The 27,464-nt window shown below is 38.4% G+C and overlaps 4 protein-coding genes across 20 annotated transcripts in view; 1 reads left to right on the top strand and 3 right to left on the bottom strand.

Annotated features, from left to right (window-relative positions):
- Positions 1 to 3,193: 3,193 nt before the first annotated feature.
- On the bottom strand, positions 3,194 to 9,338 carry LOC103450636 (long chain acyl-CoA synthetase 9, chloroplastic-like). Of its 2 annotated transcripts, none has more exons than XM_008390002.4 (12): positions 8,936 to 9,338; positions 8,148 to 8,625; positions 7,800 to 7,880; positions 7,042 to 7,305; positions 5,899 to 6,030; positions 5,580 to 5,753; positions 5,239 to 5,468; positions 4,631 to 4,748; positions 4,222 to 4,353; positions 3,964 to 4,098; positions 3,688 to 3,894; positions 3,194 to 3,565 (listed from the first exon to the last, which is right to left on the bottom strand). In XM_008390002.4, the coding sequence occupies exons 2-12, from the start codon at positions 8,592 to 8,594 to the stop codon at positions 3,398 to 3,400; spliced, it is 2,088 nt and encodes a 695-aa protein (XP_008388224.1). In that variant the 5' UTR covers positions 8,595 to 8,625; positions 8,936 to 9,338; the 3' UTR covers positions 3,194 to 3,397. The 2 variants fall into 2 exon arrangements, with proteins under 2 accessions (XP_008388224.1, XP_008388223.1); XM_008390001.4 differs by having other exon boundaries at positions 8,960 to 9,334.
- A 2,762-nt stretch (positions 9,339 to 12,100) lies between these two features.
- Positions 12,101 to 13,600, top strand: LOC103450635 (protein LATERAL BRANCHING OXIDOREDUCTASE 1-like). Its single transcript, XM_008390000.4, has 3 exons — positions 12,101 to 12,779; positions 12,851 to 13,178; positions 13,249 to 13,600. The coding sequence occupies exons 1-3, from the start codon at positions 12,256 to 12,258 to the stop codon at positions 13,504 to 13,506; spliced, it is 1,110 nt and encodes a 369-aa protein (XP_008388222.2). The 5' UTR covers positions 12,101 to 12,255; the 3' UTR covers positions 13,507 to 13,600.
- A 199-nt stretch (positions 13,601 to 13,799) lies between these two features.
- On the bottom strand, positions 13,800 to 17,441 carry LOC114826570 (uncharacterized). 12 transcript variants are annotated; one of them, XM_070827144.1, is made up of 10 exons: positions 17,214 to 17,441; positions 16,971 to 17,118; positions 16,767 to 16,880; positions 16,594 to 16,627; positions 15,994 to 16,428; positions 15,832 to 15,899; positions 15,664 to 15,715; positions 14,466 to 14,537; positions 14,357 to 14,381; positions 13,800 to 13,994 (listed from the first exon to the last, which is right to left on the bottom strand). In XM_070827144.1, exons 3-10 carry the CDS (start codon positions 16,823 to 16,825, stop codon positions 13,972 to 13,974), a joined length of 768 nt encoding a protein of 255 aa, XP_070683245.1. In that variant the 5' UTR covers positions 16,826 to 16,880; positions 16,971 to 17,118; positions 17,214 to 17,441; the 3' UTR covers positions 13,800 to 13,971. The 12 variants fall into 12 exon arrangements, 9 of the variants coding, with proteins under 9 accessions (XP_070683245.1, XP_070683244.1, XP_070683247.1 ...); XM_070827143.1 differs by having other exon boundaries at positions 14,466 to 14,540; XR_011583889.1 differs by lacking the exons at positions 13,800 to 13,994; positions 14,357 to 14,381 and adding exons at positions 14,216 to 14,270; positions 15,136 to 15,452.
- The window catches only part of LOC103451182 (sister chromatid cohesion protein PDS5 homolog B-like), a 28,446-nt gene continuing 18,277 nt past the window's right edge, over positions 17,296 to 27,464 (bottom strand). Inside the window, exons 1-5 of one of the 5 annotated variants that reach the window (XM_070827150.1) lie at positions 22,472 to 22,603; positions 19,205 to 19,372; positions 18,513 to 18,630; positions 17,881 to 18,015; positions 17,296 to 17,797 (exon numbers count right to left, since the gene is read on the bottom strand). In XM_070827150.1, coding sequence (XP_070683251.1) covers positions 17,606 to 17,797; positions 17,881 to 18,015; positions 18,513 to 18,630; positions 19,205 to 19,302 — 543 coding nt within the window. In that variant the 5' untranslated portion in view covers positions 19,303 to 19,372; positions 22,472 to 22,603 and the 3' untranslated portion in view covers positions 17,296 to 17,605. Of the gene's footprint in view, positions 17,798 to 17,880; positions 18,016 to 18,512; positions 18,631 to 18,804; positions 18,891 to 19,204; positions 20,914 to 22,471; positions 22,604 to 23,110; positions 24,134 to 27,464 lie in introns of those variants that run through there. The other 4 variants (XM_070827147.1, XM_029107117.2, XM_070827151.1 and 1 more) reach the window with 4 other exon arrangements.

The following is a 27,464-nucleotide window of genomic DNA, read 5'->3' on the forward strand; positions in this document are numbered from 1 at the left end:
TGAGGAGTGTTTGAGATTTGGATCTTTTCTGTTTCTGGGTTTTTTGTGATTTTGCAGATTCACGGTGAAGGTGAAAAAATGAAAGAGAACCGACATAGTTTTTTGTGTCGATTCCCACAGACGGCGCCAAATGTTGATGCACAAAACCGGAGGGGTCTTGGAACAATGTAAATCCGACCGTGAATCTGCAAGAAAGTAAATAACACAAGATGTATCATGGTTCACCCCAATGTTTGGGCTACGTCCACACTGATTATTGTATTTCTCTGAGATGTTGAAGAGGGAGAGAGCATGAGAGAGTTTAGAGCTTAGGGGATGTGAGGAGGCTTAAGAAATGGCCTCCCTTAATAAGGAGAGTGAAGAGTCCTTTTATAGAATAAGGGTTCCTCACTTATTACATATTTGCCCCTTCCTTTATTACATAATTACACTTAAGTCCCCCGAGTATTTATACGAGATCTAAATACGGAGGCCCTAAGTATGGTATAAACAAAATCTATCGTTTGACCCCAAAAAATAAAAAATAAAAAATAAAAAAAGCGCACATGGGAGTGCTTCTAGTTGGGCTGCCTCAACTCTCCAAGTCAGGTTCATAACATGGAGCGTGGAGAATGGACTAGACCAGATAATTCCCTTCTCCCTTTCTTGACCAGACCATTTAGGCATCTCTTCCCACCCCAAATGTGAAGTATTTAAAATCTTAACGTCCCTTCCAAGCTGAAAATTTCATTTCCAAACCCTACCTTTACTTTTCTTATATACCAATAATGAAATAAAACATTTTAAGGTCCATGAATTGGAAACTGAATACACTATATCTTCTCAACGCTATCGTGTTATTTCTAATGAAAAGAATGAATTGAGTTCGTATAGGCATTTTAGATGCTGCTATTGAAATAGTCCTTCTAGCTATATTTTTTGCTACTATGTTCATTTCATAAAGTATTCTACCGGTTTAACGATAGCTGCCCAATATTCGGGAGATCCTTTCCCCGAACCCATAGGTGTTTATGTAGGTCTTATAGTAACAGGTTTGTTTAGAAATATGCGTACCCATATTTTTCCACTATTGCGTGCATTTCATGTCATTGCTCGCCTCCTTGCTTCTATTTGTCTAGATGTGATCCAAGAGGGTTCAAGCGCTTGAAGAGCATATCTACCGAAGCAAATACAATTACCTCAATAAGATATTGCTTTCATTATTCCTCTGTGTTGTTTACGAAATCTAGTACGACATCACGTGTTTTAAACTTTATATGGCATCACGTGTTTCAAATTTCACATTGCCGTTTCAAGAAGTCATCATATAGGAATTAACCATTGGATTTTATTTAGTGGTTCAATGTATACCCAATTTTTATATCTGGACACCCTAAAATTGTTGGCAACCCATTGCACTAAGAAATTTGAGAAACAATGACTTTTCTTCTTTTATTGTAAGCTAAAGCACCACTCTAGGTGGTTGGAAAATGATTGTCTGCAAACCCGCCGATTTGAAGGTGGGAGAAGCGCCGGTCACCATTAGTACGGTGACGAGTCAAAAAAATGATAAGAGATAGCGGATAAAGGATATGGGTGGTTGTGCACCGATGAAAGAGAGGGCGACTTGGAGAGAGAGAGAGTTTGCAATTGCAACACGATTTTGCTCCAACACTACCCATTCATTTTCTTTTTTTTTTATACCTAACAATTATTCCCTAAAACTTAGTTGCGTGTTTTGGTAACTTAAACAATAGGATACAATGATCATTAAAATAAGAAAAATATGTGGGGTGTCCAAAGAAAAAAAATGAGTATACAAAGAACCAATGATAAAACTACACTAAATGGTGGCCTAAATCCCATAATACGTAATAATTGAGTATCAAACATATGACCAACTGTGGTACTAAGTGATTGGCAAATTCTTCGAAACCTAAATTTTGGAGCCGAAAAAAGTGTGGACAAGAGGAACGAAAAATACAAATTAAAAATAAACAACTTAAATCAGAAAAAATACAGAGAGGATGGTGGCATTCTAAAAAATTGGTACCTTGAATTAGGGCTGGGCACGGGCCGGACCAGAGCAGGTACAACAAATTTTAATATAGGAATCAGACCTAATCCAGCCCGTTTGAAACAGGCCAAGTCCACGGGTTCTTATTTTTTTTTTTTGGAAAAAAAAAAACTGAATTTTTACAGCAGCACACCTGCATAGATTCTCATAATACATATTTTACAGTTTGCACAACACATCCAAACATTACAAAGTCCAACATCCAAGTCCATAGATTAACATTACATCGTCCAACATCGTTCGATACATTAAATCCAAGACATTCAAAATAACATCTGAGACATCTAAAGATCAAATCAACATACAAAATAACATCCGAGAATCCGTGACATCTAAATTCCGAAGTCCAAAATCAAATAATCCAAAATAACATAAACATGACATCCGCAATAAATTCCAAATTAACATCTGAAATCACATCCAATGTCCAAGTTCCAACAATATTCCTCATTGAATCTGTAATAGAATATAAACATGACATTTTTAACATCCAATATCATATTATCCTCATTGAATCATTGAAATTTAAGTTTTATTCATTTGAGTTTAAAATATTGGCACAATTCATTTTCTTTTATTCTTTCGAGTTGTTTGAGGAGCTTCAATTTCAGGAACCCTTGATGAAAGGGTTAACTTGTAGATATAGTATTTGCTTTTCTTCCTTTATATTCTACAACAAAGAACAAAAGAAGCACATTAATTGTAAATGAATAAAAGACAACAATTAATATAAACCAAACTATACAAAACAAAATAATTACCTTTTTCACTCTTGATAAAATTCAAGCTCGGCCGAACTTGCTTCATACTCAATGTTGCTAATTTGTTCACTTCTTAACCAGTTTTGGAGGCATATCAAGGACTCCACTGTTTAAGGAATGAGAGATGATCTAAAGGGATCAATTACTCTCTTTCCTCATGGCCTTCTCATTGGCCCGGCCCGGCCTTCCCCGTTTCTTCTATTAAAAAATTGGAACCGACCCGTACCCGTCCGACCCACGATTCATATACCCGTTTGCCCACCCCTACCTTGAATCGTCTTAGTTTCAATGCTATAAAACAAAAAAACCAAAAAATCTCGAAATAACAAATCTATCGTTTGACAAAAATAAAAATAAAAAACACAAAACCTCGACGTAACCAATAAAAAAATCTAACCATTTTGCTTCAGTAGCTAACATAATTACACTAATATCCTCATTCCTCTTATTGCTTGGAGAGTAGCTTAATACAAGTAAACTCTACGAATTTTCCCTAACACTAATCCTTTGGCTTGCATTAAACCTCCCAAGGCCACAAATAAAATGGAGAAATACGAAATCTGGTGGTTCCTTCGATTTATCACGAAGCGTATAACTTGGAGAGGTCTTCTGAGAACGCCTTCCTAATGACATCTCTCTTGAGCTTCAGGGCTGCAGTGACCAGGCCGGTTTCTGGAGTCCATGGTTCCGAAAGCAACTTGATTTTGGCAGGGATCTCAAACTTCTCCAAACGCGCATTCTTTGCTTCCTGTTAATTGGTGAAGCATAAATATTTGAATCAGAACAAAGCATAACAGATCGCACCAAGCATGTTCAAATAGATGGCACTCAGTTTCAAGTAACAGAAATTTATCGAGAAGATGTACGTACCTTTACAAGTGATGCTTGCACTTCTTTTATGGCTTCTGATTTCGAACACAAGTCTGCAAAATCAGTAAAAGCGATTCCTTGCTTTGAAGCCCAATCTTCCACTGTGACTCGAGAAGCCACCACCAGAGCCACACAGTAACTATGAAAAGGATCAGCGTGCAACATGATGTTGTCGACGAAGGGGCAAACTGAAAGAGCAGCCTCAACCTGTAAAGGAAACATTAGTCTCCGAGGAAAACCTGATGAAGAGTTGCATTCATCTAGCAACGCTCGTACCTTTCCTAAGGAGACATACTCCCCATGCTGAAGTTTGACTATATCCTTCTTACGGTCAATTATCTCAAGACAACCATCAGCATGAAATCGCCCTATGTCACCCGTATAGAACCACCTCATTCCCTTCTCATCAACCTTTTTACGATAAAACCACAAACACAAAAACAAAAATTCCCCAAAGTAAGGACTGAAATGAACAATTTTTTTTGGTGAGTAGCCGCAATAAAAAAGAATGGTATGAAATATCCGAAAGTCTACCTTGTATGACTCTCTTGTTTTTTCTTCATTTTTGAAATAACCAAGTGTAACATTTGGGCCACCAATGACTATCTCTCCACGAGGCATTGGGGTATCGATTTTCAGATATCCTCCTTCAGCCCAATCAATTAACTGGATACAGAAGATAAAATATTTTAAAATGATTCAAGTAAATATCATCTTCATGCCTTGGAAACAGAGTACAAAGCTCTTAAGCAATTTTCCCTTAACAGATACGAAAAACAGACAATTCAATCCAGAAATGCACAAATGAACACCTAAATCTATAAGTCAATGAATCATGATAAGGATTTCATACGAGTTTCTTTCTTTCATGTTTCTTTTTAAAGAAGAAGTTGATATTATGAATCAGAAAACATGTAAACAAAAACCCACTATCATCTCTTACCTTTATAAATGAGCAAGGAAGGGGAGCTCCAACTCGACCTACAGAAGTATCATCGAACTCTGAGAATGTCCCGCCGGCGCAAGTTTCAGTGAGGCCATACCCTTGGCCAATTGGAGAACTGTCAATAGCATCAATCACAAAAGAGATATGATGAGAATAGAGCAAAAGAAAACAGAAACACAAATAAATTTGTTGTTTTACAAGAATGGAATAATGAGTCATCGCACACCCCTGAATTTTAACATTCATAGGAACTTCTTATTAATATGCAAGTTGAGTTCTTCCATAAGTATTACTGTGTAAACTTTATTTACTGAGGAGAAAGAAATAGGGTATCATAATCCTTTTAGAACACTGAATTTGTCCTGCTGGTAATCTTTGACTTTGAATTCATAAACTTTATAGGATTGGAAAAACACTCGAGGTGAAATAAGAGTTGGCCAACTTAAAGAAGATGAGCAGTTAAAAGTACTAAGACCATGTAAACCCAAAGCAAACTTTCATGAACTATTAAATCACTTGAAAAAGTAGCAACATCCTACAGGATAAGGTCATGATTCACAAATATCTTATACTGTAGCTGTTAAAAGTACTAAAATCATACTAACCCAATGCAAATGTTGATGAATCTTTGAGTATCACCCGAGAGTGGGGCACCACCAGAAAGGATAAAACGAACATGACCTCCTAGAACAGCACGGACCTTTCTAAACACAAGAAGGTCCCACAGAAACTTTTCCAGGCCCCAAGCCCCAAACCAACTGCCATTCACAGAAGACAACCTACGAGCATATGCCAAGTGAAACAATCTCTTGGCTAGTCCACCCTTTGCATTTACCTGAAGCATCATGAAGATACAGTGTTGATAAAATTGGCATAATGTGCATTTGAATATGCATCTGCTCATGTAATTTTGTATATATATTATATGCAAAAGAAGTTTCAAAACCTTATTGAGCACTCCATCTCGAACACGGTCAAGAATTGCAGGGACAGCTGTCAATACAGTTGGTGCAAGCGCAGTTGCATCCCCCCTTGTTCCCCTTTTTATTTTACTTGATGTATCAATAAGGGTCAATGGAGATCCATACCCTATGGAACTTCCAACAGCAACCATGACGTTCTTCAAGATAGATAGTAAAACTTGTTAATCAAGTACCAGAAATATATAAGAACATAACAACGCAGCTAGTGATCGTTATTAACAAAAAACTATCAAAGGATCACTGTAGCCATATCAATCTAGCCAGCTAACATATTCGCCATACCTCCGCTGCTAATTCAAGGATATGAGCGAGGGGAAGATATGCCAGATAAACATCCTTGCTTCCAAGGCCAGGAACAATGGTCATGACGGCAGAAACTACAGCTAGCACATTAGCATGTGTCATCATTACACCCTGTAAAAAGTGAAGATGAAGGTTAATTAATGGTGATTGTTGATTGGATGAATGCCTATAGTTGCATTAGATGCCAACTCAAAATAAGTACACAAAAAGTAAAAAAGAACAGCACAGAATAGAGTATAATACAAAAATTTCCATATATCTGAGGAAATTATGTAAGGAAATGTAATGCAACAAGTGCCTATTCTATTTACACATACGACATAAATTGATAATATTTAATTGAACGCAACCATCTAGTGTTCACCACCCTGTACCCTAACTCCATAAGGCAATGCTCACATAAGCAAATTGAAACGCTTGTACTAAGTACTGGTTTGGTACTGAGGTGCTTTTATCAAAAGTGGGTATCAAAAAAAGCTGAGCTCAAAAAGGTGTTTGATAAATACTTAAAAACAGCTTATTTTCACAGTTTTGGGTGAAAAAAAAAGCTGAAAACGTGTAGCAGCAAAAATGAGCTTATTCTCACAACACAGCAGAAGCAGTTTTTTTTTCAAAGCACAACAATACCAAACCAGCAATTCCATCCAAATTGATACACATGATATCTTTGTTCCGAAAATGTGATGGAGTAGGATGCTACAAAGCGACTTTCAACCATATCTTAGTATTTAACTCAAGACTATTAATAAGAAGAAATTTATCAAATGAAAAGAAAAAGAGTATGGTAGCAGTGACATTTATAATGCTGCAGCAGTTTAATACTGATAGAAACTAGAAAAGTGCATATAAAAATGTCACAATCAAGCATCCTTGTCTTCTGAAAACTTTAACAGGGTAACAAAAGCACTTTTCAAGTGTAGTTTCAAAACCAAAACTCAATATATATCAACTGTCGACAATGTGAAGGTAAAAGGAAAAAGAGTAGCAATATTGACCCAAACATCGCACAAACTCCCATGTCAACAATCAACGATTAAGTAACCAATTAGGACTAGCATGTCTGAAAGTGCAAGGAAAAAAAGGCAGAAACCAAAATAACAATATATAATAGAAGCTTTAAACCTTGGGTAATCCAGTGCTTCCACTTGTATACATAATGACGGCAATATCTGCTGGAAGAGGTAAATCAGCATCAACAGGGTTTTCTCGGCCAAGTTTCTCGACATCCTCAAATGAAGTGATTTGCCATCGACTTTCAACAGATGAGGCACTAGACGGAATCTCGTCATCCAGACATATGATTCGCTTTACCGTGTCTAGTTGTCCACTTATGTGTAGAAGTTTTTTCAGTTCTTTTTGCCCACAAATCACAGTTGTAACTTCTGTCTGGAGAAAAAATAAAATGAAAATTATGTTGGTTATGTAGTAGAACAAAAACTTTGAGGACAAATGACAAACAAACCCTAATGTAGAACGAACATGTCAACACCATCCATGCATTTATTTTCTCTATTTTTTTCTGCTTTCAAACACAGAGAAACCTAACACCAGAAATGCATCTCCAGTCATTGAAAAGCTCCCCCAACTAGGTTGCAACATTTTGGATGAGCTATATGAAAGTCACACTATGAAATTAGAAATATATTGCTTGTGCTCAATACGCTGTTTAAAAATTAAAATCACTAAATAAGTAAATAAACATACATGCCTCTAATCAACAAAAAAAAAGGGTACAGAAAGCAGCCTATTCTGCATAGCATACTGTGCCAAACAACAGGAATGTGTGCGCGAGTCTATGAGAGAGAGAAACAGAGATAGATATATAATTAATAAACATATATATGTATATATACAGAGAGAGGGAGAGAGAGAGAGAGAACCTCATTTAGTGAGTGACATAGAGCCTCCTCCCCAAGAGATGCGTATATGGTAACAACAGTGACATTGCGCCTAAAACAACCCTGATATAAGAAAACATAGTCAGGAAAAAGAAATTTGTGCATAAATTCAACCGCTTCATCATTGCTTACAAACAAAGCCGTTTAAAACTCTAATTAAGCTATAGATTATACAAAATAAAATCACATCATACGTGCAAAAAAATCATGCTCTCAGGAGGTTCAAGGTGAAGCAATAAATGAATATCATGAATGTCAGAAGAATGATTAATTTTATGTAAGAAGGCACGTAAGACATAATTTTATGTAAGAAGAGCGTAAGTCACGCACCTGCAATGCAATAAACCACTCTTCTCTAGTGTCAGCAAAGATTGCCACTCTCTCCTCCCTTTGATGCCCTAGTTGAGCTAAACCGGAAGCAAAGTTGCATACAACTTCAAATGCCTTTCCATATGTTAGCCATTCGTAGTCCCCCAAATGAAGCTTCTCGAAGGATCTTCCGTCCTTTGATACTTCAACCTCCCTTGCAATCAATGCTCGGGTTCCAAGAAGGCATTTATCCTGGAACCGCTTGGATGACTGCTCGAAAAGCTCTGCAAGAGTTGTAACAGTTTCCCATAGTGTTTGAACTGGGGCAGTATACCGATGGTTTCGGATTGCATACCCGGGTTCCCCACCAACATCAACGGCCACACCCCGTTGCTTCGCTTTCTTCGATTTCTGAACTATTATAGTTACTAACAGAGGAATAAACGCACCAACAATGTAAGGACCCATCTTTTCCCAAATGAATATCCAAATTTCAATCCTGAAAATTTAATAAAATTCAGTCAAATTTTATCCACTCACAATTACACTAAAAAAACTTAAAAAATAAAGAAATTTAAACCGTTTTGATTATTCCAAATTTTAATAATTTGCTCACATTTATTTTTCATTTTTCAAATTTATAACCTTCTTTCTACATTGTAAGCAAAGCATGTCATGAACTGAAGCACAAAAGCAGGGGAACGAAATAACAAAACTACTATAAATCGCACATTGCAACAACACATAACAGAGAAGCAGAAACCCAAAAGCAAAAGCATAAAAACAACTTTTTAGAAAAGCAGATTCACCGTGTTAATTGCGCTTTGGAGTACCTTGTTGTTCAAGCCAAAGCCCCAGCAACCGAATTCGACCTTCAACTCATCAGCATTGCAAGAAATGCGAGCAATTGGAGAGCGAAGAGCTGAAGAACTGGGATCGAAACGAGGTCGTTTAGTAGCAGTGAGGGAGGGAAGGCTGAGAGGCGGAGAGATCGAGAGGAAGGGGAGTTGAAGTCTCAGACTTTTCAGACCTACTGAAATAGTCTCTGAAGACTGAACTGGAGTTATTTTGTTTTTTTCTGTTTAGGTTATCGGCGCGGATCGAGTTAATATGGACCGTACGATGTGGGCATTTGTACGACCAGATATGGTGCTTGCGGCCCATATGGGTTTGAACGAAGGCACTCTTCTATGCTCCAATCTTTTGTCTTCTATTTACCCTCTAAATTGGCTCTTTTGTATTTCTAGTTCCGTCAAATCACAATTTGATATAACCACAGCAAGTGGTTCGGTGGTCATGACGCGAACTGCGGCTTTCTAATAAAAAACAAAATGTGGGGGGTTTCGAGTTCGATGCTCCGAGCTAATAAGTTTGTTTGAATGTGGCCACAGGTATGGTGAAATTCCTTATAGCCTCTCCGGATCCGGAATGAAGAAATTTATATACACACACATACACATATATAGGTAGGAGTAAATTTTAAAATAACAAGAGAAAGTGTTACGCACATGTTAAATTATGATTAATAAGAATGTAAGAATGGCTATTTTCAAGTTTTGTCTTCCTTTTTACGAGATGACATTTAAACCATCCTAATTAATAGGAAATGAAACTGAACTAAGGTAAAGTGAGACAAACATGCTACTTTAATAAACAAATCTAACTCACATCTCCGCCTTCTATTTTACTATTAGAAAACAAGAACCAGAACGTTGCATTGTTTATAAGTAAGAATTCATTGTTCCTAAGTCCTAATTTTGAATTACAGCCTAACTGATACTAAAATAAAATAGTGTTGAGTTTTACATCGTCTATGAAGAAGAATCACAGAAGAAAGATTCCTTACGGGTAAGATGACACGCGTTTTCGTCAAGAGGAGGAGGGGAGGAAAAAACAAAAAAGGTGTTATTGATTGATTGAGTGTACATTGGTCTAACCACGTGGCGCAACATGAAAGAAGAGGATAAGAAGCAGGATGGTGATGCTTGCTAGGCCACCAAATTAGTTAGGTTTGGAATTAGTTATTAATTCCACCATTGTTAACAACACCGCCACCACCACCCCTCTTAAACTGCCACCACTGTCACACAACCATAACCACAACTGCCACCATCCCTATTGTCGCTGCCCCTGCCACCATTGTTACTTATGCAGCCCAACCACCACACCTCTTTATTGGCACCACCGCCGCCATTTTTTTCATTATATACAATTAAATCATTTTTATTGAAATTTACCAAACGCTTTAACACTGTTTTTCATACTCACAACTATTTAAAAATACAATTTTATCAAACGCTTAACTACTTTATTTTGCAATTGATTTTTCTTAAAGCACAATAGAAGCCTTTAAAAAAATAATAAAATAAAATATAAAAAAAGCGTAGCAACTATGTATAATGTGTCTGTTGTGAAATTGATAACATGTGTGCAGTGAAATATAAAGTAAATAAGACATAATATTTACTAGGTTCGGCAAGTATGCCTACATCCTCAAGGTAGTAGCAATAGTCTCATTATCATACTAGAATTACAAAGTAACGGAAACAATACATTGTATCTCTTTTATAGCAATTGTGAGATGTGCTTAAGGAGGGTTTGGTAGAAACCTCTAAAATTATGTGCATCTCCACCCTCTTTTCTTAACTTTGTCTATGCACGAAAGTGCCACCCACCTTTACAACGGTATCTAATTTCTTCAGGACCAACCTTACTAAGGGCTGGTTTGGTATTGCTGTGCTTTGAAAAAAAGCTGCTGTGAGAATAAGCGGCTGTGCTGTGAGAATAAGCGGCTGTGAAATAAATCAGCAGAGCGTTTGGTAAACTTTTTTGTAAAAAAGCTTTTGGAAAAAAAAGTAGTATGATAGTGGGTCCTTTCATTAAAGGAGCACTGTAGCTCTGTGTGCTTTGAAAAAAAGCCAGTTTTCCAAAGCTGCAAATAGCAGCTTCAGCTTTTTCCTTTGATTTCAGCTTATTCTCACAGCAGCTTCCAAAATAAGCCCTTTTTTTTCAGTTTACCAAACACCTAAAACCCTCACAGCTTTTTTTCATAGGTGCTTTTTTTTTAAGCACCTCACTCCCAAACTAGGTCTAAATTGAGAACAGAAAATACGAATCAAAATACTCACGCAAGCTTTTGCCAAACTTCTGAATTCAACTTAATAATTCCAAACCATTCAATTGGTTTTGGATTAATTGTATTGAATACGGTTAGAGACAAGGCTTGAATAATGGTGCTTTGTCTAGGCTCAATGACAAAACCATGCGCAGAACTTAGGCGCATATGTGAGCAATAAATAGTTTATCTCGAATATAAAAGATAAATTAAATTGGATGTGACCATTAATACCAACTCAAATGTACCGCATCTCATTTGACCTGGAAAGTTAAATGAGTTTTGGCAAGAGTACTACTAAGATAAGTGACCTGTGCGAGAAGTCCTCGCATGCTTTCCTTTGTTTTGTGTAAACACATGCCTCATTCACATGAACACATTACGTTACTCTTTTTTGCAAATCACAAATTAACATAAATATAAATAATGAATCAACGTAAGCAAAAACGAAAAACTTATGCACATTTTTCAAATTGTTATTGTCAAGTGAATAACAATGGATACAAGATTTCCATTAACTAGCCAAACTATTCAACGTTGCAGAAACTTCAATGAAACTCTCTTTGGTTTGAACTTTGAACGTTTTTGGCCTTATTGATAAATGACCTACAGAAAAATATCACTGGGTCTTGGTCTTGTAATAAGACAAGTGAAGCCTGAGTCGGATTGTGTGACGAAATTTGTACCATCATGCAATTAGTCCAACCACCATAATTAATTAAATCCTAATGACAGTAACCCATCATTAATATATGGGAGGGATTAGCAATGAAATGAAGCTAACCACAACAAAGGGCCTAGTGGTAAGGGTATGGACTGCGGTTGCCCAATAAACAAAACAATGTGGGAGGTTTTGGGTTTTGATGCTCCGAGCTGGTAAGTCTGCTTAACTGTAGTCACGAACAGAGTGAAATTCTCTAAAAGAAATGGATAACCGTAACTTCTCACATGTTGTCCTCAAAAAAGAAAAAGAAAAAAAAAGGCCAATGAAATGAAGCCCTTATGCAACTATAAATGCAATGTTACCAGTGCCTAGCTAGGATAAGCAGCTCCTTAACAATGGAAGAAATCAATCCATCATACATTCTATCAGAAGAATACAGGCCTAAACACGTAATCACCGAAGGCGAAGGAATCCCGTTGATCGATCTCACTCCGATAACCAACCGAGAAATGTCAGCCGGCTCTAACAGTAAGGCAGTGGAAGAGCTTGCCGCTAAGATAGGGGAGGCTTGCAGGACATGGGGGTTCTTCACGGTGATCAACCATGGCGTGCCTTCGGATATTCGGAGAAGAATTATGGAGGCGTCGAGGAAGTTCTTCGCGCTGCCGCTGGAGGAGAAGAAGAAGGTGAGCAGAGAGGCTCATAACACAGCAGGGTTTCATAACGATGAGCATAGCAAAGACTTCAAGGACTGGAAAGAAGTTTATGATTTTTATGTAAATGATGGGATGCTAATGCCGGCTTCCCATGAACCCGATGACCCCGAAATTGTTCCATGGTACACTCCGTGGCCCGAGAACCTATCCAAGTTCAGGTAAATGTCCCTTACAAAATACTAATGTTATGTAAATTATTAACAATCTGACGACATAACATGTCATGTAGGGAAACATGCGAAGAATATGGTCGAGCATGTGAGAAGTTGTTTTTCAATCTGCTGGAACTGGTAAGCCTCAGCTTAGGCTTACCTCCTACGAGGTTGCATGGATACTTCGAGAATCAGGCAAGCTTTGCCCGGCTCAACTACTACGCTCCGTGCCCCAAACCGGACCTTGTTCTTGGCACCGGTGGACATAGGGACCCCAGCGCTCTTACCGTCCTTGCTCAAGAAGATGTTGAAGGCCTCGATGTGCTGCGAAAATCAGACGGAGCGTGGGTTCGCGTCAAGCCTGTCCCGGATTCCTTTGTCATCAACGTTGGTGATGTTCTTCAGGTACTACATCTCTTGAGCAAATGTTCATCCTGTTAACATTATTCGATTAAAAACTTTGGTTTCTTGGCAGGTATGGAGCAATGATCTTTACGAAAGCGTCGAGCATCGAGCCATGGTGCACGCAGAAACGGAGAGGTATTCGATCCCCATATTTTTTCACCCATCTCACGACATAACAATGAAGCCGTTGGATGAATTGGTCGACGAAAGAAGCCCGGCGAAGTATCCAGAATACAAGGCAGGGAAGTGGTTGAATCTGAGGATGTTTAACAATTACAAGAAACATGGCTTCTATATGCGGATGACTGACTACAAGATTGCTGCTTAGCCGGCGGATTTCTAATCCAACGGCTTATACTATGTATGATTCTCCAAGTTCTAGTACGGATTATATGGTAAAATAAAACGAAAAGTTTGTAAAACCAGACCGTTTATTATACGAGTAAACGTTGTAGTTTTACGTATTTAGGAACTGAATCGTAGCTATTGAGCTCAGAAAGTTCGATATTGTGAGAATGTCGTATGTAAACAAGAGCACACATTGCAAAAGAGATGCAGGCAGCGACCTACGTTGCTATACTACATTAGAATTAGCCCTTCGATCCGATGGCATTTCCACGCTTGATTAAAATGACACGGACATTGTCTTAAATTATCATTCTACTTCTGAAAAGGACAAATATGTGTGAGAATCTGTTCTTGCCTCTCAACTAGCATTAGAAGAACACATACCCGTTTCTAACTACTACAGCGTTTCATTAGCAAGATGACTCGTAGATGTGTATTTACGCATTCAAACTGTTCCGATGTTGCTTGCTTGTTAAGGAAGAATATATACAACACTGACATCTAGAGTGATTACTTACAACGGCAAGGGGTGCAAACTCTGGGATGACCTGCGGGAACTTTCTGCCGGACTGAAAGCACCAGAGATTCCTTGGCATGATCTGCCCCCGACCTCTCAACTAGACTGATTTTTAAGTTAGGGATGTTGCTGTTTTCAAGCACTCAAGTGCAGGATGCAGTATAGCTCATAATAAAATATAATCATAGCTAAATTAGTTTCTTTTGTCTTCAAGTTCTTCTAGCCACCTGAACAAAGTAATCAAACAAAAATAGCGAAACACATAACCAGGGATATATGTCAATAAACACAAACATACAAGGAATGAAATTTTCTTGGGCTGCAAAGAAACAACGGTACTGCAAAGAAATTATTCGACTTGATATGTCAATGTATAAGAGCAAAATGTAATGATAACAACGAAAATACAATGCAAGCCTTACAGCATCCTCATTTGCATTGGTAACTTCTGATGCCGATGTGTCCACAGAGGCTTTTTTCCCCACCTTTCGTTTCTGCTACATCCAAAACTACAGAGTTAGCATAACATCATTGGAACAGGGCAAAGCATTCAGAGTGCAACTTTCACAATTCACAGGAACACACTGCACGCACAAAAAGACAATAATTTTCACGCTATAGTTGAATGTTGTCAAATGGTATTTAGACTCCTGGGTAGCATGCATTGGAAACTTTAATGAATGATGCATCGGATAAATATGAGACCATATACATCCATAATAAATTTGTATATAATGAACGTTGTACACAAATCCATTCCAAGCTTGTGTCTCATAAGAACACATCCTTTAAAGAAACAACGTAGATTGTTACTCACTATCAACAACGTTGCATCAAACTGTGGGTGTGGTGATGGTTGAACAAGAGGTAGTTCCAACATCTATAGAAAACTAAAACATATATCTAGTTTATGACTAAAACTAACTACATGGAGGTGGAAATGATACTTTCATCCAAGTCCACTTAAGATTTCAACGATATAGCCACTTTTTGAGGGAATGGTATAACCAGTTAAAATTGTAAATGTCAAACAATATAAACTGAAGTTGACATATGCAAGCTAATAAAGCATTCATAGTATTTCACTCTTACCCTTTCCTCCAGTGAAACATCACTTATAGTTTCCCAGCTCTCACTTTCCAAGCATACTAATTTTTATTTTTTTTTATCTTATTTTTTTACTAAGTCAAGGGTATCCCAAAGGCTTCCAAGGAAGCCCGAGGACTAATCCCTCTGGCGCATGTGAAATGCTCCAACTGTGCATTGCAGCACAGTGCCTGGCCACTTTGACAGCTTCGGGGTTCGAACCTAGGCTGGGGAGCAAACCCAACTAGGCAAGAACCATTAGGCCACTTGGAGTGGTTTTCCAAGCATACTAATTGAACGTCGCAGCTACTATCACATGTGATCTGCCAGTATGATGGGAAATTAATCACAATAATTCAGATCAAGCAGTACAGCGATGGTTTTGATAAATACACAACGTATCCAGCTTACAACGCATTAAAGATGAAACAAAAGCAACGAAATTTAATCTCTAAAAACTTTCCACATAGTTTACTGTATCATTGAAATAGTTGTTTAAAAATGGAAATAAAAAATATAGTCATATTTAGTCACCTTGTACGTATTGTTTTGAGTGTTATAACCATCCACTGTACCTGGATAAAAACTGGTAAAGAAAAACAAATATTGTTATAAACAAGGGCTAAAACAATGCTGAAAATCATCTCCTAACAAGGTCTAAAACAATGCTGAAAATCATCTCCTAACTGGGGGAATGCTCACCATTTATCTACTGGAGACAAAAATTTGATCCTTTGCCCAATCAATGCCTCATCCTTCTCACTAATTTCCTACATAATTAATTATAAAATATTTCTAAGGACACAGTAATCTCAAAAATGTAATACAATTTCAAGTGTATTCTCAGAAAGAGCTTATTCTTACTTTCCAGCTGCAAGGGCCCCTTAGCTTCGTTCTGGGGTGATTGGAATGTTCCACGTTAATGTTTCTTTTCACATTAACATTTTCCATCAATCGAATGTTATTTTTTTTCAAATTCTGGACTGAGACATTTGATCCACCGATTGTAGCTACAGAATCACAAGATGAAAGTATTTCTTTTTCCAAAGTAATCCCAGATTTTTTGGATACACCATTCTGGTAATCATTAACAGAATCACTTGGAGAGAGATCTCGTTTTCTCCTACGTCCTCCTGTACTGGTGCCTTGTTTCTCAGCCTTCCGGGGTTCAGCTCCCCCATCACTGGACAAATTAACTATCTTGGAAGATGTTAAGATAAGTTTGTTGTCCTTGAAAACACTGGATTGTGTGCTATCCTCTTGACACTTACGCCCACGTCTAGGAAGAGCACTGGCAGGCTGAAACGTGAAGAAAGAGTTTCCAACAAAATGTTTATAGGAAGAATATATCATTAAGAAAATCATAGGGGCAATATAACTAAAGCTGTAAAGGAAAACTGGAGATACATACCAAAGAGATATTTGATTTAAATATGTCAACTAACCTTTTGAAGAAGTACTCACCAAAACATGATTGATTGAGGCATCTTGAATTGGACTGCACAGAACAGATAATAAAAAGGTGAAATAATGTGGAACAATTAACTAGAAATTTAAATTTCTTCCAGCCAAAAGATAAAGAAAAGAATATCAAATCTTATTGAAAACTGCTCATCACTTTTATTAGAGATACTTACTTTATATAAGGATGATGGTAGAAAAACTTTCCCAGGAGCATGTGATGCGGAGATGCCATTATGATTTGTTAACGTCACAAAAGAGTTCCCAATTTCTGCCAGAATATGCAGCTTCTGCATAACAAGAAAAACCTCCGTTCCTTAATTAAAAAACATAAACATAAAGTGAAGAGGAGAAAATATCTTCTGAAGGAAAACTCTTACACCAGTTAGTTCAACGTCTATAGCATCCTCAGCCCTCTTAATTGCATGGAAAATGAAAATCAAATACAAGACAGAATCCTTGGTAATATCCAGAGTACCAGCAGCATTACTGGCATTGACGAAAGCCTGCAATAAAACTAACAGTGGACTGCAAAGAGAAACATAATCCAAAGTGTGTCAGCATAGCTGCATTCATATTCAGTACTAGGCAATCTCCAATATTATCTGGATATATTTACATACCTGCAAAACTGAGCATATGCATTTTCATCTTGACAGTCGTCAGGTGGGAAGCCTGTATCATGAGCAAGAATATGGATAAATCTTTTTGTCCAAGTTACTTCTTTTTTTGTCCACGTTTCTTCTCTTTTTGTCTAACTCACTTCCTTTTTTTTTTTGTGAGTTTTGGGAACATCCCCATTCATAGGTCCGAGATCCACATCTATGAATTGAAAGGTCTTGCAATCAGTTGTTAGAATCAATAGGTCTTCAAATCTTTCATTTGAAAAAATTGAAACACTTCTTATTGGATGATCATGATACTTCCCAAAAATCAAAATTCTTGATCAATGGAGGAACAATATCACCATTTTTGTTCAATAAGATACCAGAGTGGATGATTGACTCATTCCATACTAGAAATAATCGCAGGAAATCTTTTGATAACATGGATTCCTGTTTCTCAATAATATCCCACGATCAAGACAATTGGCCACCACTATGTATGCTGGAAAATCAGTGTTTAATCCTTCTTGGACTCCAGAGATTTGACGCACTTGAGCTTCTCTACTGTAATCCTTGACAAATTCTGCAATATATTTTGACGACTAAATTGAATGGTATCAGAATACATTTACTTGCTCAAGCATACAGAAATAACTCATAGATAGATACAGCATATTTAGCATACATCATCCTGCAGATCCTTGAGGCAATCTGAGGTGGCCATTGCGAAAGCACTTGCATATCTGCTAGGTATGGCATGCTCCTTCAGTAATTTGTGTGTTTTATCAAGAAGTGATCTTCTCACCAATGGTGAGTCATCCTGAAATGTGTAAGAAGGAAAAGAAAAATGACCGTGAACATATAATTAGTGGCAATTCAAGAGTGACAATGAAATCAAATCTGAAGAAACTGAAGAATATATAAATATTACCGGATGCAAGTCAACTAACTGGATTAAGCATTACTGGTGATTGATAGATGCATAACACGCTTATTGCAGTCTCATGCCATCTATTTTTTTAATAAATTTTATAAAGTGCATTTCTTTTACCATTTGTCAATCAGTCTATAAATGGGACAGCTCACTAGAAAAATCAGTGAATCTTATTAAGTTCGCTAAAGACACATTTATACTTTAGCAATAAACTATCATGAGCTCCAGGGACCAGAACCTCAAATTCCATCAGGATTCAGGAATATGTTTCCATTAGCTTTACAGGAAATGAAGTTCGAACAAGAAGTCCACCGGAATAACAGGTAACCAAGAAAAATGAAGGACAACACTAGGATACACAAATCAGAACCAAACATAAATACCTTTGCCCTTAAAATTATAAAGTGAAAAATCTCTGGAGAAATATGGAAATCCCATCTTTGAGCAAGCCGGAGAACAGACTTTGCAGCAGCTAATCTAATACAAGCCTTATCACTTTCACTGCAATAAAAATAAGTGAAACCAAATGAGTGGTGTTTGAAATACTTATCACATTCACTGAACACAGATTTTAAAAGCACCAAAAAAAAAAAGCAGAAAACTGTAGCCTTTTTATTCAGTTGTGTGTTGCTCAAAATTGCCATTCACAATAATGAGCATCAGTCAGAGACTCACAATAAAAGCCTAAACAAACAGTTGAGAATCTCCTTTCTGAACGTCAAAGTTTCCAAAGCATCCCTCTTCCCATATTTAGCAGAAGTCTGGAAGCAAAAGAATTGTAACAATAAACTCAACTACTAATGCAGTCATGCTTATGAAAACAAAACCACATTTTTTACTGCTTCATTCAAGCACCACAGAGATTCTAGTCAAAAGCTGAGACGATATCCAAACACATGTAGTATAAGCTAAAAAAAGAGCCCGAGCGCGAGGCAGAGATATATAATTAAATGAGTTCGTTAATTTGACCTTCAATTCACTTGAGCCAGAACGAAGAATTAAACCCACATAAAAGTTAAGGACAAGCTCATACAGTTTAAAACTTTCTATTTGATGACAGAATCTGAAATCATACCCTGAGGTGATACCCTCTGCAGTTTCTCCCTTTTGCAGCATTGTGGACAAAATGCCACAGAGCTCATTAATTTGCCGTTTAGTTGTCCTTGAGCTCATTAATTTGCTGTTTGGTGTGAGTTCCCCGGTGTGGCAAGAAGCTCTTGACAAGTGTTTTCAGGCCATATGTCTGCAAAATAAATGTTTAGAGAAACCAATGGAACTATCAAGTAAGTATTTGGTTTGGTGTAGAAAAATGCACTGTGAGGATCGGTGTACTTCTAAGCCCAAGAAGTAGTGTAAAGGACCAAGATCCTTTACTGGAAACTGAGAACTGAGTTGTTTAATAAACTGTTGACAGAGGTGAGAGTTTGGACCAGTCACAAGAATGTCATCAACATACACTAGGACAATAACCAAATGAGGACCATTGAGAACAAACAAAGATGCATCAGAGGATGATTGATTGAATCCAAGAGAATGAAGGGCTTGATAGAGTTTGTCAAACCAGGCTCGGGGGGCTTGTTTTAGTCCATATAACGATTTTCTCAACTTACAAACATGACTAGGAGAAGTAGGATCAACAAATCCTGGAGGTTGTTGCATGTAGACATCCTCCTTTAAGTCCCCATGAAGAAAAGGATTGCTTATATCCAATTGATTGAGAAACCAATTATATTGGACAGCAAGAGTAAGGAGGATGCGAATTGTAACCGGCTTTGCAACCGGACTAAAGGTCTCTTGGAAGTCAATACCCTCTTGTTGATGAAAACCCAACTACAAGACGAGCTTTGTACCTATCAATAGTACCATCAGCCTTTTTCTTAACTCAAAACACCCACTTACAGCCAACTAAATTTTGAGAAGGATGAGAGGGGATGAGTGACCAAGTACCAGTAGATATCAAGGCATTGTATTCATCTTGCATGGCTGCTCGCCAGTGAGCATGCTTAGAAGCTTGCAAGTAAGTACTGGGAACATAATCAAGATCAACAGGAAGAGGATGTTTGGTTGCTGCATAAACCTGAGACTTAGATTTACATATGCCAGCCTTGGATCTTGTAATCATGGGATGAGAATTAATGGGGATAGGAGGATGACTTGGCAAACTGTGTGGCAAAGGTGAGGGTTGATAGGAGCATATTTATGCGCCTTAGTTAGCTAGTTCTTATGCATTTTCGTTATGTTTTCTTCGTTAAAGTAGTCTTTTAAGCTACTTTCATGTGTTTTCAGGTTAAAGGACGTATTACATGAAATGATGCAAGTTGGAGCTTTTGGAGCAAGAAAGTGAGCTTGGATTGAAAAGGACATGCTTGGAACACAAGGTTGGGATGGAATTGAAGAGTTGAAGATTTGAGGTTTCCTACTTGATGTAGGAAAGCTAAGCCTAAAAGTTTCCATTTTGGGTTGATCTTTCCTAAACCGGAATTGGCAACCAAAGTTTCTAAAAGTTGGAAGTTTCTATCTTGGAGGTTTCCATTTTCGTGAGTTTCTATTCTTGGCTTTGGGCTTTTAGACGACCTAAACCCGAACTCCTTGTGGACCCTAAGCCTATGCCGCACCTTTCCATTCTAGAAGGCCTATTTTACAAACCCTAGCCCTAGCCCACTTAATTGCCGAACCCTAGGCCTTTGCTCATTAAAATTCTGATTGCTTAACCTATTTTTCTGATGGACTTGTGTTTTAAAGGCCCTAATCTGATTTGCTAGGGTTTTTAAGTGCCTATATATATATTTTTACACCCTAGCCGCACATCACATCCCCCTCTACACAATTCAGAAATCGTCCAACCCTTTCTCCCCTTTTTGCCGCAGCCACCATCACCCTAAACCAACCTTGCCGCAGCCTTCACCCATTCCAGCAACTTTTCCCACCTTTTGCTGCAGCCACCACCCATTCCAGCACCATTCCACACATCCATACACCATTCTCCACCTCCATAAACCATTCCCACACCTTGCCGCACCACCATACTATCCTATCTACCTTTCAAAACCCAAAAACACATCCAGAAAACTCCATTCACGCCAGAACCTGTCCCTCACCTTTGCCGAGCCCAACCTTCACCCAACTCCATATTTTCTGACCCCAAACCTTCCTAGCCGTGCCCTACACCCATCCTAGACATTTTTCCACCATTCTCCCTCGTCCAAAATCATCCAAAACTACCCAAAAAAACCCCTAAACCCTCTCTGCCGCAGCAAGGAGAAGAAGAAAGAGGAGCTTGCTGTGCAGAATTCAAAGTGGAATTCGTTGGCATTTTAGGTGTAATCTTTCTTATGTCTTCGATGTTTCAATTCAATAAACTTTGTGTTGTGAGTATGAGGAACTAAACCCCCTTAGTTGGGGGGTGATTCGAAACCATGTACATGCTTGCAATTTGATTCGATTACATTCAGTTGTTATTTCATAAGTTATGGATTCAATTCGTTCATCTATTTGATTGATAACTTATTTGTGTATGTTGATTGAGAGTGCACGCTTAGTTTTCATGCATGAATATGATGCTAGATTATGAGGGAGTTTCACCTAATAGTTACAATCTTATAATCACAAGTAGTGAAGATCGCTTGAAAACGATCGCGTTGAATGAATTCTTAGCATAAGTTTCATGCAATTCATAGTAACAAATGCTTCGTCAATGCTTATGTTTTTCAAGAACGTAATGATTCTTGCTTGTATCTCTATTATGCAATTCATGTAGGGAACTTGTAGGGAATGTTTTGGGTTGTCGTATGCAATCATCCAACTTAATAACTTGTGGAAAAACTGAGGGTTAATTAGTGCAATTCACGGTTAACTTGGGGCGTTGAGTATTCATAGTTTATCGGAAGAACAACTGAAAATCGTTTTGTTTGCAAGTGTGACATGTGTGGAGAAGAACCTCCTAACTAGCCTTTTAACCATCTATTTCACCAAAATCGTTTTTACAATCTGCCCTATTTCCAATCTGTTTTCTTTAGTTTAATTTTCGTCAAAACAAAATCCCCCTTTAATTTGAAGTCTTAGATTAGTTAGAAAGTGTTTTGATTTGTGTTTCTAAGTATTTTGATTCAAGTTTTCATCAAATTTCGTCCAAATTAGTGTAGGTGCTCAAAACTGCCCAGAAAGTGGTTTTTAGGCAGTTTTGAGCCTTCTAGTTGCTGTTTTGGTTTTTAGGTACTAATGTATGACTAGAAGCTCTCAACCGATTCGTGCGAACATCTTGGATTTTGACGACGATTTTGAGAGGAAGTTGAGAAGAGCTAGAAATCAGCAAGAACAACCTCCACTCAATTCCGAATCTGACCTTGAAGAAAACATACAAGAAGAGGAGGAGGAAGCCACGGCAGGGATATTTGAAGAAGTCCAAGGCATGGCCATGGACAATCGTACACTCAAGGAGCTTTCCGCCTCGGGTTTGGATAATGCCACACCCTTGTAAGCAAAGCAAACGTTCTTCAAGCAATAGTAAGCAAAGCAATGAAATTAAGACTTAGAATTCACTTAGATTGCAGAAATTAACTTTAAAACACAAGGGGATACTTAAACAACTCCTTAGGGTCAAATTCATTGTTTTGGACCCTTACTTCAACAAACAATACTTTGGAACTCTTTTTCTCAACTTTTCAACTCTTTTTTCATTCTTCTCATATTTTTTTTTCTTCAATTTTTCTTTTTCCACGAAATTTTTTTTTTCTTTTCTTTTTTTTGCCGTGCCTATGGCACACAATTCCTCATGAAAAAAACTTCCCCCACACTTATTTTCTGCTAACATAGATCAAAAGGAATTCAATTCGAATCATGCTTTACTATGCTTTAAGAACAAGGGTATGGATAGTCCTAATCTAGGCTAGGTGAGGGTAATGTAGGTTAACAAAGAAAAGGCTAAACAAAGCTCAACGGGGTTAAAAACCTACAAAACATAACAACAGAGGGGATTTACAGCTTTTTGGCTATGGTTGTGGTCACTACACAACTTTATCTTGAATATGTGTTATGCAATTCAATGACATGCTTTGAATGAAGTGGGCATGAGTTCTAGCATTTGGAACTAAATGATGAAACGCCTTCTAAGTAATAACCAAGCAAAGAATAATGAGATCATGCAACGATTTTAGAAATCAACAATGCACAGATTTTAACTCTCCAAATAAACGTTTAGGCTCAAGTCTCACAAGGTTGTAGCGTTTGTTTGAGTTCCTTCCTTCAAGCATGTTACAAAAACTGATTTTTTCCTTTATGATTACATGTGAATTCATAAGTTATAACCACAACTAAGCATAAACAAAGAGTAAATCAAACTTTCATCCATGTTAATCACTCTCTTTAACAGCCATGTAATTACAAACCGAATCCTCATCATTGTGTTGGAAGGTACCCTAAGACACAAACAAACACACAAAAACAACTCTTTTTGGGTTTTTAAAACAAATTTTTCAAATTTTTATGTAATTTTCGGATTTTTACTTCAAAACACACTAAAACACATCAAAACTGCTCAAAAACACTTAAAAACAGCAAGGAACAAGTCTTCAAGTTTAGGGTGATAAAATCCCACGAATTTGCATCTAAAACACTTAGTTACCCCCCCACACTTAAATCAAACATTGTCCTCAATGGTTCAAGCATAAAATCACACTAAACAAAAAGAAACACACAAACAGCAACTAAAACAACTAAATAGGCAGATTCGAAATAAATAACAAAGGGAAGAGTTTAGGAACGCAAATCTAGAATTGGAGTGATTCCTTGGTCTTCCTTTGTTGAATTGCATGGGTTGCCTCCCAAGTAGCGCTTTCTTTTACGTCTTGCAGCCGGACGAAGAACACAATCATGCCCCATTGGAGCCCACGGCACTCTCATACATTGCATCTTTGAACGGTAATGGATAGTGATGTTCGTTGATGGGTGCGTTGTGTTGCCTAAGGTTCACGTACATGCGCCCACCATCGGGGATTTGCTTGGGTACCTGCACCATAGAAGGGAACCACCTCTTAATTTTAATGGGAATTGGATTTGGACTAGGTGCCTTACCTTGGTGTTGTGATGAAGTGGCAGCAACATGAACTGTTTTCCTCATGGTATTCTCGGCCACATGGGGTATCTTAAGGGTAGTGGCCGTGGGGTCCTCATGCTCCACTCCAATTCCCTCATCTTGCATGGTTCTTGAAGCAACCTTTGTGTTAGGGGCTGAATGATCCGTCCCTATCTTTTCTATCGTATCAATAACACAACAAGAACGAACAACGTTAGGAGTCTCAATGGATTCAGGAATTTTAAAACAAATCATATCACCACCAAATGCCATAGTTACTTCTCCTTTGGCTACATCAATCTTGGTTTGAGCCGTTTTCATGAAAGGCCGTCCAAGGAGAATAGGCAATGAAGGAGCATGGTCCGATTCATCCATTTCGAGGACATAGAAATCCGCCGGGAAGACTAAATGATTAACCTGCACAAGAACATCTTCCAAAACTCCCTTTGGATAGGCGTTAGATCTATCAGCCAATTGTATTATTACACCATCATGTTTAAGTGCTCCTAGATTCATAGATGCATAAACAGAATATGGCATAACATTAATAGATGCTCCTAAATCTAGCATGGCAGATTTGAAACGGGTATTACCAATGACACATGGAATTGTAAAGCTCCCCGGATCTTTGCATTTGGGGGGTAGTTTACGTTGCAAGATGGCGGAGACATTCTCGCTTACATGTACCACTTCTTTCTCCCGGGCACGTTTCTTTGTCGTACAAAGCTTCTTTAAACACTTGGCATACTTCGGGATTTGCTTTATGGCATCAAGGAGGGGAATGTTGACATGCACCTTTCTAAACGTCTCTAGAACATCTTTTTCCTCCTCTTCGTTCTTGGATTGCAAAAATCTACTAGGAAAGGGGACATTCAAAGGAAAAACATTAGTAGGACTTGAATTTAACACATTCTTACCCTTATTGGACAGATTTGCAGGTTTAGGGGCATTGGAGGCTTGCGGCAAAGGTGGAACCACCCTTGCCGTGGGTTGCTTTGATTCCTCCTCTTCCATTTGCAAAATTTCATCCTCGTTATGACCTGTTTTTGATGAAGAACCTGCCCCAACTTCTTTTCCACTCCTTAGCATGATTGCATTTGCGGTTTCAAAGCCTCCTTTTGGATTCGCAATGGTTGAACTAGGAAGCTTTCCTTGTTCTCTAAACTGCCCAACAAACTCGGCAATCTACCCAATTTGTTTCTCAAGTTGATCCACCCTTTTGTCTTGGATTTGCATAGCCTTAGCTTGATCTTCCTGCCCATTAGACAACTTAGTTAGTATCTTAAGAAGTGCATCATTGTCAAGAGACGTACCTGAGGCACTTGGGCCGGATTGGGCTTGATTTTGGGAAAGAATCCCGGGGGTTGTTGCCTAAAGCCTCCTTGGTTTTGAGGTTGTTGGGGATCCCTCCACTTGAAATTTGGGTGGTCTCGCCACCCCGGATTATGTGTTGGAGTATGGATCATGTCTTGACTGATTTTGGCTTTGAAACCCAATGGCATTCGCACTCTCCCATCCGCCATTCTCGATGAGTTGAGGACATTTTTCGGAGACATGTCCTTGGATAGAACATACGCCACATATCACAGGTCCTTGCATCTTCATTCCCTCGGCCATCTGCGAAACAATAGAAGTAAGATTAGCCAATTGTGAATGAAGATCGGAAGTTGCACTTACCTCATGTACTTGGTGCCGTGGGGGTCCTCTTTGGCCTACACCCTCGTACTGTTGAGCGTTCAACGCTCTATCAGCAATCAAGACCTTGGCAGCCATGGGTGTTTTGTCCACTAATGCTCCCCCCGCCGAAGCATCAAGCATTTGACGTTCTAGAGGTAGGAGACCCTCGTAGAAGTATTGCAAAAGCAACTCCTCCTTCATCTGATGTTGTGGACAAGAAGCAACAAGTGATTTAAATCGTTCATAATATGTAGGAAAAGACTCACCTTCTTCTTGCTGAATTCCGCTTATCTTTTTGCGTAGGAGGATGATGCGAGAAGTTGGAAAGAACTTCTCCAAGAACGCTCTCTTCATACTCTCCCAAGAAGTGACAGTGCCGGGAGCTAACTCGTATAACCAATCCTTGGCTTTATCCATCAAAGAGAATGGAAAAGCCTTCATCTTCAAGATATTTCCGTCAACATTGACGGGAGTCATACTAGAGCAAACTACTTCAAATTCTTTCAAATGTTTGTTAGGATCTTCCATGGACAAGCCATGGTATTTAGGAATATGATGAAGCAAACTTGACTTTAATTCAAACTCATCCGTCTTACCTTGGGCAGCCGCGGGGTATTGGATGCACAAGGGTGTGGCATTATCCAAACCCGAGGCGGAAAGCTCCTTGAGTGTACGATTGTCCATGGCCATGCCTTGGACTTCTTCAAATATCCCTGCCGTGGCTTCCTCCTCCTCTTCTTGTATGTTTTCTTCAAGGTCAGATTCGGAATTGAGTGGAGGTTGTTCTTGCTGATTTCTAGCTCTTCTCAACTTCCTCTCAAAATCGTCGTCAAAATCCAAGATGTTCGCACGAATCGGTTGAGAGCTTCTAGTCATACATTAGTACCTAAGAACAAGAACACCATCCACCCAATTCCGAATCTGACCTTGAAGAAAACGTACAAGAAGAGGAGGAATCAGCCACGGCAGGGATATTTGAAGAAGTCCAAGGCATGGCCATGGACAATCGTACACTCAAGGAGCTTTCCGCCTCGGGTTTGGATAATGCCGCACCCTTGTGCATTCAATACCCCATGGCTGCCCAAGGTAAGACGGATGAGTTTGAATTAAAGTCAAGTTTGCTTCATCATATTCCTAAATACCATGGCTTGTCCATGGAAGATCCTAACAAACATTTGAAAGAATTTGAAGTAGTTTGCTCTAGTATGACTCCCGTCAATGTTGACGGAAATATTTTGAAGATGAAGGCTTTTCCATTCTCTTTGATGGATAAAGCCAATGATTGGTTATATGAGTTAGCTCCCGGCACTGTCACTTCTTGGGAGAGTATGAAGAGAGCGTTCTTGGAGAAGTTCTTTCCAACTTCTCGCATCATCCTCCTACGCAAAAAGATAAGCGGAATTCAGCAAGAAGAAGGTGAGTTTTTTCCTACATATTATGAACGATTTAAATCACTTGTTGCTTCTTGTCCACAGCATCAGATGAAGGAGGAGTTGCTTTTGCAATACTTCTACGAGGGTCTCCTACCTCTAGAACGTCAAATGCTTGATGCTTCGGCGGGGGGAGCATTGGTGGACAAAACACCCAT

This window comes from Malus domestica, chromosome 08, assembly GCF_042453785.1.
Source record: "Malus domestica chromosome 08, GDT2T_hap1".
Taxonomy (NCBI): Eukaryota; Viridiplantae; Streptophyta; class Magnoliopsida; order Rosales; family Rosaceae; genus Malus; species Malus domestica.

Bases quoted from the DNA above. Each gene is read 5' to 3' on its own strand.
- LOC103450635 (XM_008390000.4), top strand. From the start codon at position 12,256: ATGCAATGTTACCAGTGCCTAGCTAGGATAAGCAGCTCCTTAACAATG. The intron at 12,780-12,850 runs GTAAATGTCCCT...CATGTCATGTAG, and splicing joins GAGAACCTATCCAAGTTCAG to GGAAACATGCGAAGAATATG. The intron at 13,179-13,248 runs GTACTACATCTC...GTTTCTTGGCAG, and splicing joins ACGTTGGTGATGTTCTTCAG to GTATGGAGCAATGATCTTTA.
- LOC114826570 (XM_070827137.1), bottom strand. From the start codon at position 16,825: ATGGCATCTCCGCATCACATGCTCCTGGGAAAGTTTTTCTACCATCAT. The intron at 15,716-15,831 runs GTGAGCATTCCC...TTTCTTTACCAG, and splicing joins TTGTCTCCAGTAGATAAATG to TTTTTATCCAGGTACAGTGG. The intron at 14,541-15,663 runs GTGACTAAATAT...TTTTGGATGTAG, and splicing joins CTCAAAACAATACGTACAAG to CAGAAACGAAAGGTGGGGAA.
- LOC103450636 (XM_008390002.4), bottom strand. From the start codon at position 8,594: ATGGGTCCTTACATTGTTGGTGCGTTTATTCCTCTGTTAGTAACTATA. The intron at 7,881-8,147 runs GTGCGTGACTTA...TTCTTATATCAG, and splicing joins AGTGGTTTATTGCATTGCAG to GGTTGTTTTAGGCGCAATGT. The intron at 4,099-4,221 runs GTAGACTTTCGG...TATCGTAAAAAG, and splicing joins AAACAAGAGAGTCATACAAG to GTTGATGAGAAGGGAATGAG.